This window comes from Loxodonta africana, chromosome 9, assembly GCF_030014295.1.
Source record: "Loxodonta africana isolate mLoxAfr1 chromosome 9, mLoxAfr1.hap2, whole genome shotgun sequence".
NCBI classification, from domain to species: Eukaryota; Metazoa; Chordata; class Mammalia; order Proboscidea; family Elephantidae; genus Loxodonta; species Loxodonta africana.
This window is the reverse complement of record NC_087350.1, coordinates 63,193,457-63,210,730: the sequence shown is the minus strand read 5'-3', so window position 1 is coordinate 63,210,730 and position 17,274 is coordinate 63,193,457. Positions and strand designations below refer to the sequence as shown.

Here is a 17,274-nt window from a genome sequence, read left to right as displayed (position 1 = left end):
CATGCCCGCCTGAGCAAGCATGAAGTGGGGGTGGCTGAGGATAGATAACCACCGATGTCTTCCACAGTGCCCAGGCCAGGATTATTATTGATTATAATTGCTATTGAATTTGAAAATAGGGGAGGGCAACAAAAGGTTTGAGCTTGTCCTCTAAGGCCTGCAGGGAGCTTCCGAAGAACCCAGCGCCCCAGACACCAACCCTGACTGATGCTTTTCCTGGATTACCTGATTCTCCAGGAGCACCCTCCTGTCCCGCCCGCCTCCCGCCCCCCCAGCATCCTAGTTCCCCTCTTGGGAGAGGAGCCCTGGCCTGTCTGTCCTAACCGTAGCCCGCACCGTCCGCCTGGTGCTGCTCTCTCTGTCTGCATTCTGGCCGACTCTGGCCACGTGCCGCCCTCCCCTCTGCCCGCCTGGGGATCAGATGCTCCGGGTGGCTTCGGGTATCAGCGGTGGCTGCTCCCACAGGAAGATGAAATCGGATCGGATAGCTGCCTCTGCTCATCTTGGCAGGAGCCACTGGGCAGAGCATTAACCCTTCTTGGCCCCAGAGTGCGGGGGCAGCAGGGGCCTTCTATGCAGCACTTCTGGGGCTGGTGCCAGGTCTAACCCTTGACAAGCATGGGCCCATTTAATCCTAACGTCTGTCCTACAAGATAGGGAGTGTCAGCCTGTGTGCGGAAGAGGACACGGGCTCAGTGAGGTCGAGTGGCTTGTCTAGGGCTACACAGCTGGTAAGCAAAGGGCCAGGTTTGCTCCTGAGTCAGCCTGACTCTGCATCTGTCACCTCTGTTTCCTCTCCTCCAATTTCCTGTCGGGATAAAGCCAGGTGGGCAGCTTCCCTCACGCAGTCCTGGTCCTGGTTAAGAGGTCTTCTCCCCGTCCCTGCCTTGGGTCTGCAAAGTGACTTCTCATCTCTCCTGCCTTTTCAGGAGGCTGGTCATCTAAGCAGGCCAGCCTGGTCTCCCCGCTGACCTTTTGGCCCTGGCCCTGCAGCCCATTGCCTAGGGCCCCGGAAGGGTCTCAAGATCATGAGGCCATTGTACAGATAGGGAGACTGAGGCCCTGAGAGGGAGAGGGCCTTGCCCTTGTTGCCCAGTGGATCACCAGATTTTGAGCTGGACAGTGGGTCTCTTCTCCCCACTGCTTCCTGCTCTGTGAGCTCGACTTATTGAGCTGTAAAAAGTGCGTTGTGAGTGCTGGAGGGGGAAAGTGGTTGTGTTTGTACTGGGTAAGCAGGTCCTGTCCAGAGAGGCTGTGCCTGGAGGCCTGGGTGTGTGGGCTGCTCTGATAGGATCTGACAGCCCTGCACCTCCTTCTGTCCTTCCATGGGCGAGGCTGAGGTGGGATGGGGCTGGGTCAGCCAGTCCTGCTCTCATCCCCCTCCCCCCTCAGCTGGACCTGGGCCCGAAGGGTGGAAGCTGATACTTGTGTCTCCTTGTCTCTAGGGGGTTTCTCTTTGCCTGGATCATAGTCTCGTTTGCCTGTCACCTGGCCTCCACCCAAGGAACTCCTGAAGGTAATTCTCTCTTCTCTTTGTTCGGAGGGGAGGCAAGGGAGGACAGAAGGGGCCAGAGTACTCCGGGACAGCAGATATCCATGCTCCTAGTGGAACTTAATGCCTCAGTTTTCCCATCAGTAGAATGGAGCTGATCACTGACATATTCTCTTTGGACTTGAAAGAATAACATTGGAAGTTTTGATATGGGTAGGAAGGGCCCAGTGCAGAAATGGAGAAGGGTGATCTTTCAGCTCCTGTCTGGGGCAGAATTTGATTAAGACACTTTGGTTCAAGAAGCCTCAGTTTTCCCCATACATTAAATGGGTACTCCGGGACTGCCAAGAGGGACTGCTAAGACCACAACTGTAGCTGCCCAAGCCTGTGGCCCTGCCCTCCTCTTCCCTGAGATCCTGCTTTCCCTCCAACCTGGAGGAGCTGTCCAGGGGGCTGGGCGGTAGAGGGCTGGTTACACCGCTGCCAATGGAAATGGAAGCCTCTCCCACATCTGTTTGTCAGGTGGCCGCAATGCCTCTTAAAATAGCCGCCCTTCCCCCTGCTCCCCACACCGAGCCGGGAGCAGGGGCAGACAGCAGGGCACTCGGAGCCTCTGTGGCCTGACCTGCTGCTAGGCATTGATTGGGCCCCTGGGATGGCAGGGCCATGCCGGAAGAGACTGCTGCTGCCCCACAACGTTTTGTGCAAGTGTCAGATTTTCCAAGCTTGCTGTTTCCTCTACAAAGTCGGTGAACAGCTGTCCAGAGTCCTGAGTCAGGCACTGGGGGGTTGGGGAGAGGCAGGAGCTTCGTGGAGCCAGGTTTATGTAATAAGGAGATCTTGCTGGGGCCAGCTGGCTGGGTTCTTCCATCTTGGCACTGGGGCTGATTCACTCCCCTGTCCCATATCTCCTTGCCCCTGGGGAGGTTCTGAATATGTCTCCACCCTGCATTGCAACTAGCTGGCTTCAGGATAGAATATGAGTGGTTTCAGCAGTATAGCGTAGTGATTAAGATTTGAACCCAGTCAGCATGGGTTCAAATCCCAGCTGTGTCTTTTACAAGCTGTGTGACTTTGGGCAAGTCATTACATTTAACTTTCAGTTTCCTTATCTATAAAATGGGGATAATAAACAGTACCTGCTTTGGAGGTTGTTGAGAGAATCAAGTGAGATAATGTGTGTAAAGCACTTGGTGTATAGCAGGTGCTCAGTAAATATTAGTTTATTATTAGTATTGTTAAATATTTTATTAACCTTAAAACCTTGGGCAAGAACAGCACTTCCCTCTTCCCTGGGGCCCACAGTGGCCAGAGCCTCACAGAAGCTCAGTGCTGATGATCTCTGCCAGCTGTAGATATCAGAGTTTGGGGTTTTGCTCCTTGGCTGCAGACAGTCTGTGTGGTGGGGTGGGGTGGGGAGAGGCACTGGAGATTGGCTGGCCCAGAGGCCCTCAGCTTTGGAGTCCAGTCAGATAGGATGGGTGCCTCCTGGCCTGTGCAGTTGGGATTTTCCCTGGGTGGGCAGCTAGCTGCAAGCCAGTTGTAAATGAATCTGTGGGGAGAGATGTGTACAGGCCTGGGCAGGGGCGTGGCTTCCTGCTCTCATCCCTCCCTCATCCAAGTGGTTCCTTCCACTTTTAAAGTTATTTATAGTGAATAATATTTTATGATAAGTGGGGGGTTTCTGCGATTAAAGCATAGAAGATATAATACTGTTAAGAGAATTCTTAAGCAGCGGTCTACTTTAGTATAAAACCTGCAGACAGACCGGGGTAGGAAGAAAGGTGGGAAGGAGGGATCTGAGGGGAAGATGGAAGGCCCTTGTGTCCTGGGGTGGGGGTGGCGGAGGATAAGAGCCTTCACCCCAAGCCAACCTGAAACAGCCACCTGAACCTCTAGAATTCTTACAACGTTGTAAGCACTTTGTGGCTGTCTTGGGGGTCTGCTTTTGCTCCTTTGTCTTACAGACGGGGACACGGAGGTCCACAGGTCAGGAGGAAACCCGCTCCCCGCCCCCCCCCCAGTTACTTGTGTAGGGCTTGGGTGTGGATAATGAGGAAGATGACCATTTCATCCTCCCAGCAATGCTATAATGTGGGCACTCTTCTTAGCCCTATTTTACAACAGAGGAAACTGAGTCTCAGAGGCTCATGGGTGGTTCTTATTGGGCTCTAAAGTACTGCCTTCTGACTTCTAAGCCTGCTGTGGCAGGAACTGTGATGCCATGTTGCCAGCACCCAGGTTCTCAGTTCTCCCCCAGCCCATCTATCTGTCCATCCGTCCATTCATCCATCCATCTGCCCATCCATTCCACAGTTGTCCACTGAGGTCTCCTAAGTGCCAAGTGCTGCATTCAGCCCAAAGCGCCCCTTCCCTAGTGCACACCTCGCCCCAGGTGATAAGGGAGAGAGCATTCAGCACTGGGCTTGGCTGCTTTGCTCAAGGGAGGGCCTAGAATTTGACCCAAGAGCTGGCTTCTTCCTGCTGGGATGGAGAGAGGGAGCTGGCTTTTGCAGACACTGGCAGCTCAGCCAGCTCAAGGAGTTCAAGTTACCCGGTGAGAGGCAAGATCAGAAAGCCTTTCCATAAATGCCCTGGAAGCCCTCCTTGTGCTCTGGCAAGTGCAGCTGTAATTACTGGGCAGATATGACCTGCCCAGATCACGGTCAGATGTCCAAACACCCTGCCAGAGGACAGAGGTTGTGGGGATGCCTTGATTACTTCCCCTGTCCTCCACAAAGGCAAAGAGGGAGGAGGAGTCAGCGGAAGTGTCACCTCCCTGCTGTGTGGATAGCGGCTCCCCTAGCCTGCTCCTGCCCAAGAGAGAGCTCAAGGATGGCAAGGGGACTGCGTCGGTTCTACCTGGACATCCTAACCAAGCTCTGGTGACACTTCCAGAGCGATCACCATGGTCCCTCACTTATGGCACAGCTTCCTGGAGGAGCCAGTGTTTGAAGAAGAGAGAAGGGAAACAAGTCATAGGTTGTGGAGACTCTAAAACTCCTAGCACTAAAAAAAAAAAAAAAAAAGCACTAGCGTTTGGTAATTATCATTATTTTTAGTAGTGTTGTCCGCTGCCGGCGAGTCAGCTGTGACTCATGGCAACCCCATGAACAACAGAACGAAATGTCGTCTGGTCCTGTGCCATCTTCACGATCATTTGTATGCTTGAGTCCATTGTTGTGGCCACCGTGTACTTTGAGTGCCGTCCAGTCTAGAGGGCTCATCTTCCAGCACTATTTTGGATACTATACTGTTGATATCCATAGGGTTTTTATCAGCTAATTTTTGGAAATAGATTGCCAGGCTTTTCTTCCTAGTCTGTCTTAGTCTCGAAGCTCCACTGAAACCTGTCCACCGTGGGTAACTGTCTTAGTCATCTAGTGTTGTTATAACAGAAATACCACAAGTGGATGGCTTTAACAAAGAGAAGTTTATTCTCTCACAGTCTGGGAGGCTAGAAGTCTGACTTCAGGGTGCCAGCTCCAGGGGAAGGCTTTCTCTTTCTGTCTGCTCTGGGGGAAGGTCCTTGTTATCAGTCTTCCCGGGTTGAGGAGCTTCTCAATGCAGGGACTCCAGGTTCAAGGGACGCGCTATTCTTCTGGCTCTTGTTTCTTGGTGGTATGAGGTCCCCCTGTCTCTCTGCTTGCTTCTGTCTTATATTTCAAAAGAGATTGACTCAAGACACAACCTAATCTTGTAGATTGAGTCCTGCCTCATTAACATAACTGCCTCTAATCCTACCTCATTAACATCATAGAGATAGGATTTACAACATTTAGGAAAATCACATCAGATTACAAAGTGGTGGATAATCACACAATACTGGTATTTATGGCCTAGCCAAGTTGACACACATCTTTGGGGGACACAATTCAATCCACAACAGTGACCCTGCTGCTATTTGAAATACCAGTGGCATAGCTTCTAGCATCATAGCAACAAGCAAGCTACTACAATATGACAAACTGACAGGCAGGTGGTGGTTTTTATTTTAAAGTGCTTATTTTGTGCCAGGCGCTTTTTAAAAAAAATGTATTAACTCATTTAATCTTCACAAAATCTTTCTGAGGTTGGTACTATTATTATCCCATTTAATAGATGGGAAAACCGAGGCATTAAAGTCATAGGGCTAGTAAAGAGGCAAGCTGGGATTTGAACCCAGGAAGTTTGGCTCCAGAGTCTGTTTTTAATCACAATATGCAAGATTATGCAACCAGAATGGGCACTGGAGTCCAAGCCACCTGGCTTCAGCCCTACACTATTAGCCACCACCATGATGCAGCATAAGTTTTAGTTGAAAGAATAGTAACCAGGTAGCTGCAAGTGGACTGTCCTCACTGTCTGAGCACTTGGGCAGGGGGTGGGGGGGTGGGTGGGTTCTGGGGCTGGAGCAGGCCCTGATCATGCCTTCTCCTCCTCCTTCCCTCTCCAGATGTGGATGTCTTCCAGCGGCTGGGCCTCAGTGGGAGGAAGGTGGCAGGTGGCCGGAGCCCTGCTCCCCTGGGGGTCATTCCGTTCCAGTTGGGGTTCATCTTCACACAGCGGGCCCGGCTCCAGGCGCCCACAGCCTCTGTCATTCCTGCTGCCCTGGGCACAGAGCTGGCACTGGTGCTGAGCCTCTGCTCCCATCGGGTGAACCATGCTTTCCTCTTTGCCATCCGCAGCCGGAAGCACAAGCTGCAGCTGGGTCTGCAGTTTCTCCCTGGCAAGATGGTCGTCCACCTGGGGCCCCGGCGCTCTGTGGCCTTCGACCTTGACGTGCATGATGGGCGCTGGCACCACCTGGCCCTCGAGCTCCGTGGCCGCATGGTCACCCTAGTGACGGCCTGTGGGCAGCACCGGGTGCCTGTCCCGCTGCCTTTCCACAGGGACCCAGCGCTTGATCCCGAGGGCTCCTTCCTCTTCGGGAAGATGAGCCCACGTGCGGTCCAGTTTGAAGGTGCCCTGTGCCAGTTCAGTATCTACCCTGTGATGCAGGTTGCCCACAATTACTGTACCCACCTGAGGAAGCAGTGTGGACAGGCTGACATGTACCGGCCCCAGCTGGGACCCCTCTTCCCCCAGGACTCTGGCTCCTCTTTCACCTTCCAGACTGACCTCCCGCTGCTGGGTCTGGAGAACCTGACCACTGCCGCCCCAGCTCTGGTGTCATGGCCAGCAGGCAAGGGGGCCAAGGTGACTGTGGCACCCGTCACGCCCATCAAGCCCTTAAGGACTAGCAGCATAGGTCCTCACCAGCGTGTTGCAGTGGGAGGCCCAGTCCGGACCCCACTGCCACCTGCCAAGCTATTGGCCAGTCAAGTGCTTCCCCCTGTACCCCCAGTCTCTCAGGCTGGCACCGCCCGAACTCCCCGCCCAGCACCTCCACCTGCTCAGATATTGTGGAAGAGCACAGACACCAAAATCCCCCAAAGTCTCCCAGCTGAGCCTTCGACCCCTTCTTCAGTTGTTCCTGTCAAAAGCCCACGTCCCACCCAAAAGGCAGTTCCACCTTCTTTCCCAGAGTCAGCCCTATCCACCCAGAAGCCAGTGTCACCCATTTCCCACTCAGTTCCTGCCAAAGTCTTCCGTCCCACAGTGAGGCTGACCCAAAGGAACACCGGAACGTCCAGACCTCCACCTCCCAGCTCCCGGCCCCTACCTTCTGCTGTTGTCTCCTCCAAAAAACTGTTTCCCACAGTGACTCAGACCAAGGCCAAGATGACCAGTCACACCAGTAAGCCAGCCCCTGGCCGTACCAACACACGCAAACTGCCCCATCCCACTGTTTTGCCCCCATCTCCTACCCGTAGTCCTGGCTCTACCAGGACCCCTCAGCCACCAGCCACAGTGACACCTCCAATCTCAGGTACCAGAACTCCCAGTACAGCACCTCCCACCCTCACTCCTGCTTCAACCTCCACAAGAAGCAAGAAACCCACTGGATCAGAAACCGCAAAGAAGGCCAGACGCAAGAGCAGCCCCCGGGGGCCTATTCCTCTCAGACCTGGGAAGGCAGCCAGGGATGCCCCATTGAACAACCCAGCAACCTGGCCCAGCCCCAGACAGCCCAGTCAGCAGACCACCCCAGCCCCAGCACTAGCCCCGGCACGATTCCTGTCCTCCAGCTCCCAGCCCACGAGCAGCGGCTACTCGTTCTTCTACCTGGTGGAGCCCACGCCTTTCTCCCTGCTGATGGGACCTCCGGGACCCAAGGGAGACTGTGGTTTGCCGGTAAGATGGGGCAGGGTCTGTCTGCTGCTTAGAGCTCCTGCGGGTGACTGGAGTGGGCTGCTCAAGTGCTCCTGAGGAGGGCAGGGGAAAGAGCAACTCAGAACAGGGAGTTCAAACCTGGGTCTGCTCCTGATCTGATCTTCACGGGTGGGCGAAGGTCTGGTGTCCACCATCAGGTGATGAGCACCCTTGGGATAATTTAACTGCAAATGTTGAGTGGCTTAATGAAGGCGATGAACTGACTTGCCCTGGTTACACCGTGAGTGAGCAGCTGAGCAGCCTCCACAGCCCGGCTCCCTGCCTTGGGGAGCAGAGCCACTTCTGTTCCGTCAGCGTGTCTGGGAGTGCTGGACAAAGGTCACACATGAGTAGCCCTGGATATGTTTGGTTTGGCACATGTGGCATTCTTTTTTAAAAAAAATTGATCAGTTACTAACATTTAAAAAATGTGAGAGATTTCGTCTACAAGACCAGCTTCTCTTCTAAGTGAGGAGATGCAGTGGCCGAGCCCGGCTACCCTTTTATACAGGGCATGCCCACGCCTGTTAGCTCCGGACTCACTCTCCTTCTGTATGTCTTCCAACCCGTCCATCCCACTCATTCGTGTTACCTGCCTGGTGCCTGTACACATTGGATTTGTGGCCCTGGTACAGGAGTTTGGGACAGAGGAAGGTCAGGGTAGGCTGGAGAAAGAAAGAACATTCTATGTGTAGAAGAGGGTCTCAGGATCCATGCCTCTGGTTTGCCTGGGACTGTTTCCAGGGGCAACGACCTTTCCGCAGCTGGAGGCCAGTTCCTCTGGATGGGGAATGGTGGAGTGGAGTTCCCAGAAAACCTGGCCCCTGTTTTCCTCTCTTCTGGAGGGGACTACTGCACCACTCTCTTCCCCCCTCCTTCCCTGGGCTGGGTCTGCCATCGGGCTCAGTGCTTGAGGTTAGGGCTCCCTGCAAAGTGAAGACAGTGGCGGGTGCTGGGAATTCCCTGGCCTTCCGAATGCACTTAATTAGTTTTGATAATCATTAGGAATAATATTTATTCAGTCTGTCTCCAAGGGGACTGAGAGTCCACTTTTATTGTAACCATATTGTATAGCTTATGGAAATCGTGTGCATTGCTTTGCAATTATGTCAATGTTCGCTTGAGTCCCATGTTTTGAAACTGGCAGAGTAGAGACTTGGAAACTGCCACTTTCCTGAAGAAAGAACGAGGAAACCTTTTCACCCCTGCAGGCTGCCGCCCTGCCCCAGGCACCAGGTGCCTTTGGGCCCTGACAGCTCAGTTCCCCCAGCTGCGTGTGCGCTGGCGTCACTGGCCTGTGAGGTCGAAAGAGAGTGAATTGTCCCGACAGAGGGTGGTGAGGTTCAGGGTCTCGACCCCGGCCCCACAGCATAGCCTGGCAGAAGGGAAGAGGCCAGTCCTGCTTTCTAAGGCTGCATGTGGTGTGGAAAGAGAGGAAGGCTGTCCAGGCGAACAGATAGGGAGCAGAAGCAGTGGCTTAGGGTGTAGAATCTGCCTTCGTGGGCCTGAGCCACAGACTTTTTCCGTGACTTGATGCTCTGGTTCAGGATGAGGGGATACCTTCTGTCAGATCACCTCCTTGAGCTTCCCCCGTCACCAAAGGAGGCACCAAGGGTCAACCTATTGATGCCACTGATCCTTAGGGGTCATTCGGTTCAATCCCCCTTATTGGGCAGGTGGAGAGACTGGAAACTGTGCCCAGAGATGGCCAGGACTTGCCCAAGGCCGCACAGCATGTAGGTGGCAGAGCTGCGGCTTGGGCCCCAGCTCCGTACCCCAAAACAAGCACCGACCATTCCACCCCGAGTGTCTACTCTCTGAGAGCCAGGGAGGGCTACGAAGATGAGCCAGGCCTTATCCCTGGCCTCAGGGGAAGGGCTCAGTGTCTAAAGGACCTTATGTTTTGAAAACCTGTCAAGATACTGAGCTACTTCCACACGTGTGGCATAGCTCTTCAGGACCTCAAGAGCTGGTTGGAGAAGGCAGAGTGTGTGTGATAATCCCACTGCCCAGATGAAGGAACAGAGTTGGAGAGACACAGTGAGGAGTCCAAGGGCACCTGGTATATCCGTGCAGGCGCTGGGGTGCAGTTCTGGGTCCCTGACTTCCAGGGAGGGACTGCTTCTCCAGTCCCTGGCCTGCCAGGGTGGCATCCTGGTCTCCTTCCCCATGCTGTCGCATCTCCCTACCCTCCCCCCAGCTTGGATCTTAGCTTCACTCCAGTAGGAACCAAGAAGCTCCTAGAGGCGTTGTCCAGTCCACTGTGTGGGAAACTGGTCATTTATATCCCCTAGATACCAGAGACTAGTATAATTGAAGTGGCATCTTTGAGCAGTGGTGAAGTGAAGTTGTGTTCTTTCTGTCCAGGGCTACCCATACGTTCAGCATTTAAACCCAGTAGAGCAGAAGGCATGCTGTCTGGGGCCCAGGGCCCAGGGACGTGGCAGACCTGGTTCAAACCCCGACTCTACCACTTAGTAGCTCTGTGACCTTGACTGAAACTCTGAGCCTCAGTTTCTGTAGAATGTAAGGCAGTAATTGCTCCCACCTCCCATGTTTAGAGGACAGAAATGAGAATTTGTGTACAAAACTGCAGTAGAGGGGAAGCAATTTAGCTGATCTCCAAGGCAGTCTTGGGCATCTAGTTTTGCTGAGTGGCTTTGGGGAAGTTCTTTTATCTCCTTGGGGCTCAGTCTCCGGGTCTGTTGATCTGGACTGGAAGAGCTCCCTCCTTAGAAATTCCCGTGGGGACCTTTCTGTGCCCAAGGGGGTGCAGTGGCCGTGTCTGCATGTATGTACCTGTTCTGTGTGGTTCTTGAGGAGCCAGGAGAGGCTGAGACATAGCTCGGGGCTGAGGCAGGCCAGCATTGTAGCCACTGAGCGAGGAGGCTCTGTAGGATCCCCAGGCGCGGCGGGGAGCATGGAAAAGCTGAGCTTGGCCCTGGGTGTGCTGGGGCGGGGAGGCTGCGGCTCACAGAGGCTGCACAGAAGCTGCACAGAAGCCCCACGCCTGGGAGGAGGCGAGTCAAGGCCTTATTTATTCATGATCAGGCCGCTGGCATTTGCACGAGCTTGCTGCGAGAGTCAGGAGTCCCAGCTCAGGGCCTGGCCCACAGCAGATGCACTGTGACTATCTGGGAAATGAATGAAGGAATTTGATCCTGACTCCTAGGCCGGGCTCCTTGAGGTTACACAGAACTCTCCTGCCAGTGGGGTAAGGAGGCCGTGGGGAATGGAAAAACACACAGGCTTTGGAGTTGGAATGACCTGGGGTTGAACCATTCCCTTATCCATCCATCCATTCACTCTTTCAACAAGTGTTTATTGAGTGCTTTCTCGGTGCCTGGTGCTGTGTGACCTTGTGCCAGTCACCTAACCTCTCTGAGGTTGTTTCTACAAAAGAAGAATACGGTACCACCACCTTCCCACAGGGTTGTTGGATGGATTCAGCGAGATGAGGGCTGTAACACACCCAGCAGTGGAGCCTGGGTCCTACTGGATCTTCGTGACTGTGATTATGCACTGTTGGTGGATGTTGAGGCAGGGACATTGTTGCATTAGAGACCCAGGAGGGGCTGGATACAATCTCACATTTGCTTGGATTGCTGTGCTATGAAAATAGTTTTTCTTGTGGAGCCCGAGGCCCTGGAGCTGACATGGGGCTAGTCGGTGGGGTGAGACAGCAGTGAGCCAAAAGGCTCAGTGTGTTGTGACAAAGGTCACCTACGTAGGAGGGGCTGTGGGGCAGAACTCCCCCGCCTTTTCCCCTTCTGCACCTGTGGCTTCTCTCACAGTTCCTGGTTGTGTTTTCATCTGCCTGTCTCCTCCCAGTCGCCCCATCCCAGGGCATAGCAGGAAGGGCGTCTCTTAATTTCCCCAGAGCCACATACTTTCAGGAGTTATAAATTGGAACTAGATCTTGAAAAATTCACCTTTTACACGGGTATCATGTAGAACCCGTGGAGGGGTGTTTTGCTTTGTCTTTACCAGATCATTTTTGAACACCTGCTGTGTGCCACACCCTGGGCTAAGCTGTGCTGCAGGCAGGGAACAGGGTGATGGAGGAGAGTTTAAAGAAGGGGCATTTATAGAGGTGTGGGCAGTATCAGGGTCCTTGGATGGTGCAGATGGTTTGTGTGTGACCTCTAACCTAACGGTTGGTAGTTGAAACTCACCCGGCAGTGCTGTGGAAGATAAGCTTGGCAATCTGCTTCCATAAAGATTACAGTCAAGAAAACACTATGGAGCAGTTCTACCCTGTAACACACGAGGTCGCCGTGAAGCAGAATAGACTTGATGGTAACAGGTGTTTTGGGGGGCAGCAGCAAAGGAACCAGCAGGGCCCAGCGAAGCACGTGGGGATCTAGCAACAGCAGAAAACTGGTCCTCCACTCAGACCCCAGGAGAGGGCAAGGTGCTACCAGAAGCCAGTGAGAGGTAAAACCCTGAAAGAGGGGGTCTCCCGATAGGAGCTGGGGTCACAGAAGAGCATAGCCGCTGCCAAAGTACAGCAAGGCAAGAAGGGAGTGGGGAAATAGATACCTCATCCTTTCTCTCCTTCTATCCTCCAGACTCTTGCCAGGGTCTTCTATTGGCCATACCCAGTGAGAAGCCAGAGGGCAAGGGAGCCCCAGAGTATAGACTCAGAGGTTAGCTTCCCAGGGCCCAGAATAGACCTGGGGAAGAGACAGAATAACCAGCACACACACATTATCTCTGAAGATGGGTATTACGTGGCTATTTTACAGCCAGAGAGGCTGAGGCCCAGCGCGATGAAGTAACTCACGCAAGGCCACACAGAACTAGATTTATACTGAGGGGCTCTGTTCCAGCATGTTCTTCCTTAGGACAGAGACCAGGTCCCCTTCCCTGCCCTCTCCACCTCCTGTGGCTATTCTTGGGAATAATCATAGATTTGGATGGATGGTCAGAGATGGGAGGCCCTTTGGGACCCCAGGCTACAGACAGGGAACAGAGGCCCAGAGGTCAAAAGGCCATTGCTCAGCGTCCCACAGCAGTTAGCAGCACACCCAGCACTGGCCTCTGGTCTCCCAAATCCCAGGCCTGTGTATTCTCCCCTTGCTCACTGCCAGGGTAGGTGCCAGCCAAGACTTGTTTCTTTGTACAAGGCGTGGCAGTTGGGCTATTGCAGCTGGACACAAGGCTGGACTTGTTCCGTGGGATGGGGTTCCCCTGGGCCTGGCTGCCCAAGCCTGGGACCCTTGGGGAAGGCCCAGAGGGGCTGCTTGGATGTTTCCATGGTGCGATTTTTGTGAACCCCAAGCCCTGGCCTCCTCCCCCCTCCCCCAGACAGGCTTGCAGCCCCCCTGCCCTCCCCCTCAGCTCTGGGCCCTCTCAGAGGCCCCGTTGTTTGCAGCATGGAGTGGAAAATCCCACCCCAGCCTCGTGAATCATCCCAGAGTCAGCCGCTCAGGCTTCAGGCCCTGGAAAGAAACGGCAGCATTTTTCCACTGCATGGAGAACGGGCAGGGTCTCGGATCCAGGGAGGGGGCAGGGGGTGCCCACCCTCGCTCAGCCACTGACAAAGTGAGCACTGAGTGGGAACGAGTGGGAAAGGATCAGGTCTCGTTGGTGGCGTGTCTGGTATTGGCCGGCCGCAGTGGGGGCTGGGCTGCCATGTCAAGGAGTCATGCCGTGGGCTGACATCACCAGGCCATGCCGTGGGTCCTGACTGGTACTAGAGTCTGTTCTGCAGATGTTGTGGATGAGCTCAGACTCCAGCCTGGACACCCCTGTTTCTGGGGCAAAAGAAATGCCAAGAGGGAGTGTCCAGGCTTCCGAAGTTGTGGCTCCACCAGGGTCCACGAAGGAGTTGCACCCACAGAGCCTGTCCCTCCCTGGGAATCTTGGACAAGCCCCTTCACTCCTCTGGCCTGGCTTCTCCTCTGTGAGATGGAAATGATCTCACCTTTCCTCCCCTGCCTGGTATTCTAGGAGGAAGTCACCCCTGCCCTGCAACTCCGGAAATGCCAGTGCAGGGAAGTTTCCATAGATGTTCATTTCACAGGTGCCCGTGAGGGAAGGGACTTACCCAAGGTCACACCTAGTCCGAGACACACCTGACCAAGACTGTCTAGAAGTGTGGAAGCTGCGTGGTGTAGGGGAAAAGTCAGGTGGTCCTGGCTTTGAATCCAGATTCTGCCTCCTGTTAGCTGTACGTCCTTGGGCCAGTCACTTTGCCTCTCTGAGCCTCCCTGCAGTTTCTCATCTGTTGAAAGAACACCGTAATGGTAACAGCACCTACAGTGATGCTTAGCCTTGCTGTTGTTAGCTGCTGTTGAGTTGGCCTGCCGCTCATGGTGACGTCATGCACAATGGGATGAAATGCTGCCCGGTCTTGCACCATCCCCGTGATCATCTGCAGATCGGACTATTGTGATCCGTAGGGCTTTCACTGGCTGATTTTTTGGAAGTTGATCACAAGGACTTTCTTTCTAGTCTGTCTTGCCTGGAAGCTCCACTGAAACCTGTTCGCCCTCATAGCAACACGCAAGTCTCCACGGACAGGTGGGCGGTGGTGCCTATGAGGTGCACTGGCCAGGAATTGAACCTAGGTCTCCCACATGAAAGGCGAGAATTCTACCACGGAATCCCCACTACCCTGATGCTTAGCTTTAGCCCCTTGTGTTTCCCTTTAATTCTGGCTCACATGGGAGAATTGGATCAATGAGGGCCTTCTGGGAAGGGACATCTTTTGTTCTCCCCCAAAAACAGACAGGAAGGAAGGCGGCTTAAAATTTTGAGTAAGGAAGGTTCCAGGAGCTCGCCGAACAGAATCAGCTGCTAAAATCTTTTGAGCATGAGCTATGTGCTAGGCACTTTTTAGAGATTATCTGTTGGCTGCCTGCTATTATTATCCTCATTTTATAGGTAAAGAGCTGGGGACTTAGAGACTAGAGACGTTTGTCCAGAGTCATGCTACTAGTAAGAGGGGGTTTGTACTCCGGGCCTAGGCTTACACTCGTGCTCTACTGCTCCCCATCAAAGCCAGCAGCAAAAGCAGGGTGTATACCGGCCCTGAATTCCAAACCTGCAGGACTGGATGTAGAGACTAGAGCCGGGCCACCTGAACTCTGGAAGGCTGCCACCGATTTGACTGGTGGCCGGCACTTGCCGAAGGCCAGGAAACAGCCCCCACCCTCTGTGCAGGGCTCTTTCCCGGTGACCCTGAGCCTTCCTTGGTGCCCATATCTGTCTGTCTGATTTTTATTCATGGACGAGCAAGCACGTGGTGTTCATAGGCCAGAACTGTGAGCAGAGCCTGCCCAGCGTGAGACCTGGATTAATTACCAGCCAAACCGTACTGGGTTTTCAACACGGATTTTAACTCTGGGCAGGAAACCTGGAATCTCGTTGATGGTTATTTGAAACAACTGAATTCCCCAGGCTTCACACAACCTCGAAAGCCTGGCTTCCTCCGAGGGCTCCGTGTGGAGCGCCTCACATCCAGGTGCTTTGTTAATCCTCACTCATTCCTTTTAGGTAGACGGAGCAGTAGCTATTGGGCCCATTTTAAAGGGGAGCAGCTGAGGCAGGCTGAAGGACTTACACAAAGTTCCCAGCTATTAAGTGGCAAAACCGGGCTTTGGACACAAGCCAGGCCATGGTTTAGTAAGCCTGTTTGGCTGCCTCCCTTCAGAGAGATGGGGCCAGAGATGTGATCTTTGAATGTCATGGCTGCAGGGCCAGGCCTTTCTTTTGTGGGAAATGGGGAGCGTTTAAATGTTGTTGAGCTGGGGAGTACCTTGGGAAGATGAACAAGGCTGTGTGGAGGAGGGCTGGAGAGGAGAAGGACACAGGCTGGGGGACAAATGAGGGGGCCGTTATAGGAGCTAGGGGGTGGTGATGGAGGCTGCTGGAACAAAGGAATATTTGAGTGCCAGCTATAACAGGCGCTGTGTTAGATGCTTACTACTGTCTCGTTACATCCTCATGATGATCCCAGGAGGGGGATATTATTGCCCCCATTTTATAGGCACCAAACCAAATCCAGTGCCGTTGAATTGATTCCGACTCATAGCGGCCCTATAGGACAGAGTAGAACTGCCCCATAGAGTTTCCAAGGAGTGCCTGGCAGATTCGAACTGCCGACCGTTTGGTTAGGAGCTGTAGCACTTAATCACTACGCCACCAGTGTTTCCTTTACAGGCACAGGCTAGTTAAAGAGCTTGCCCAAGTCTAGCTGGTAAGTGGCAGCACTGGGATTTGAACCTAGGCCTCTCTGATTCAAAAACCCATGCCTATAACCTCTATACTACACTCTCTTTCCATGGTGCAGAGATGCTTAGTGGGACCTTGGGCAGGTCCCTTCTGTGGTCTGGCTGTGTAGAGAGCTTGGCTGAATTCTGAGGCCTCTTTCTGTTTATTTTTATCAAACGTTTAGCTGAGCCCTGGGGATAGAGAGATAACTTCTGGGGATAGAGAGATAACTCATACCCAGTTGGTACCTTTGAAGAGGCTGTGGTCTGGTGGGACAGATGGGCTTATATGCAGACAAATAATATAGTGGTCTTTAAAGTAGAGGGAAAAAGGGGACTTGGCCCAACTTGGAGAAGGGGTCAGGGAAGGCTTCCTGGAGGAGGTGATGTCCTATTTAAATTAGTGGGTGAAAAAGATGAGGACTGCAAGGGCTGAGAAACAGCAGGTACAAAGGTCTGACAGCCCCAAAGAATATGAGTTCCTCAGGGCAGAGACCTCAGGGGTCCGCTCTTCTCAACCACAGAGTTTCTGTACCCAGAGATCTGAACAGGTTTGCTGAATGACTGTTTGAACCCATTCTTTGCTGCAGTTTGACTGATGTTGTTTTCTTACTTTCTCTTCAGGGTCCCCCTGGACTGCCTGGGCTACCTGGATCCTCTGGTGCACGAGGGCCTCGGGTAAGTGATCACACACTGTCCTTGGAAGCCCGGGTTTGTTCCTTGAACTTCATTCCACTACCTCTGAAATTCCAGCCTTGCCATGTTCCTCTCAGACTCCAGTTTCTACTTTGTCCACTGGGGGTGGACTTGGTGCTCTTAGAGGGAGGGTGCTGTGGACAGACATGGCATGGGACAGTGATGACCTCCTACAGGGTGTCGGTTGTCATTGTGGGTGGTGTCCATTGCAGCCTGGAATGAGTGAGGCACTCCTGAAGACCGCATCCCTTGAGCTGTTGGGCTGTGGTATTTGTCCAGGACAATAGCTGACTTGGAAGCACGTGGCCCTTGCAGCCATCTTTCCATCTCTGCAGGGTAGGGTTGCTGACCTAAGTGATGTGACAGGCCGTGTCAGGGAGGGCTGAGCTCCCTCTTCTGGTAGGCTAGCTTGGTAGGGCTGTGGTGGCTGATATGAGCTAAGGTGAGCCTCAGAGTGGGCAGCGTGGCAAAGTTGGTCATGAAAACACCCTCTATGCGTTGTGCCTGGCACATGCCAGAGCCCCCATGGATCAATCTGATTATCCTTATTTTAGGAATGAGGAAACTGAACATCCAGGAAATGGCAAAGCCAAGACTTGAACCCAGGCTCTTAACCAAATGCTGGGACCCTTG

The 17,274-nt window shown here is 53.5% G+C and overlaps 1 protein-coding gene across 1 annotated transcript in view; it reads left to right on the top strand.

The window, feature by feature from the left end:
- Window positions 1-207: 207 nt before the first annotated feature.
- COL27A1 (collagen type XXVII alpha 1 chain) overlaps window positions 208-17,274 on the top strand; it is a 160,178-nt gene continuing 143,111 nt past the window's right edge. Inside the window, exons 1-4 of the mRNA XM_023545013.2 lie at window positions 208-440; window positions 1,446-1,516; window positions 5,928-7,708; window positions 16,570-16,623. Of these exons, the coding sequence (XP_023400781.2) occupies window positions 208-440; window positions 1,446-1,516; window positions 5,928-7,708; window positions 16,570-16,623 (2,139 nt within the window). The remainder of the gene's footprint in view (window positions 441-1,445; window positions 1,517-5,927; window positions 7,709-16,569; window positions 16,624-17,274) is intronic.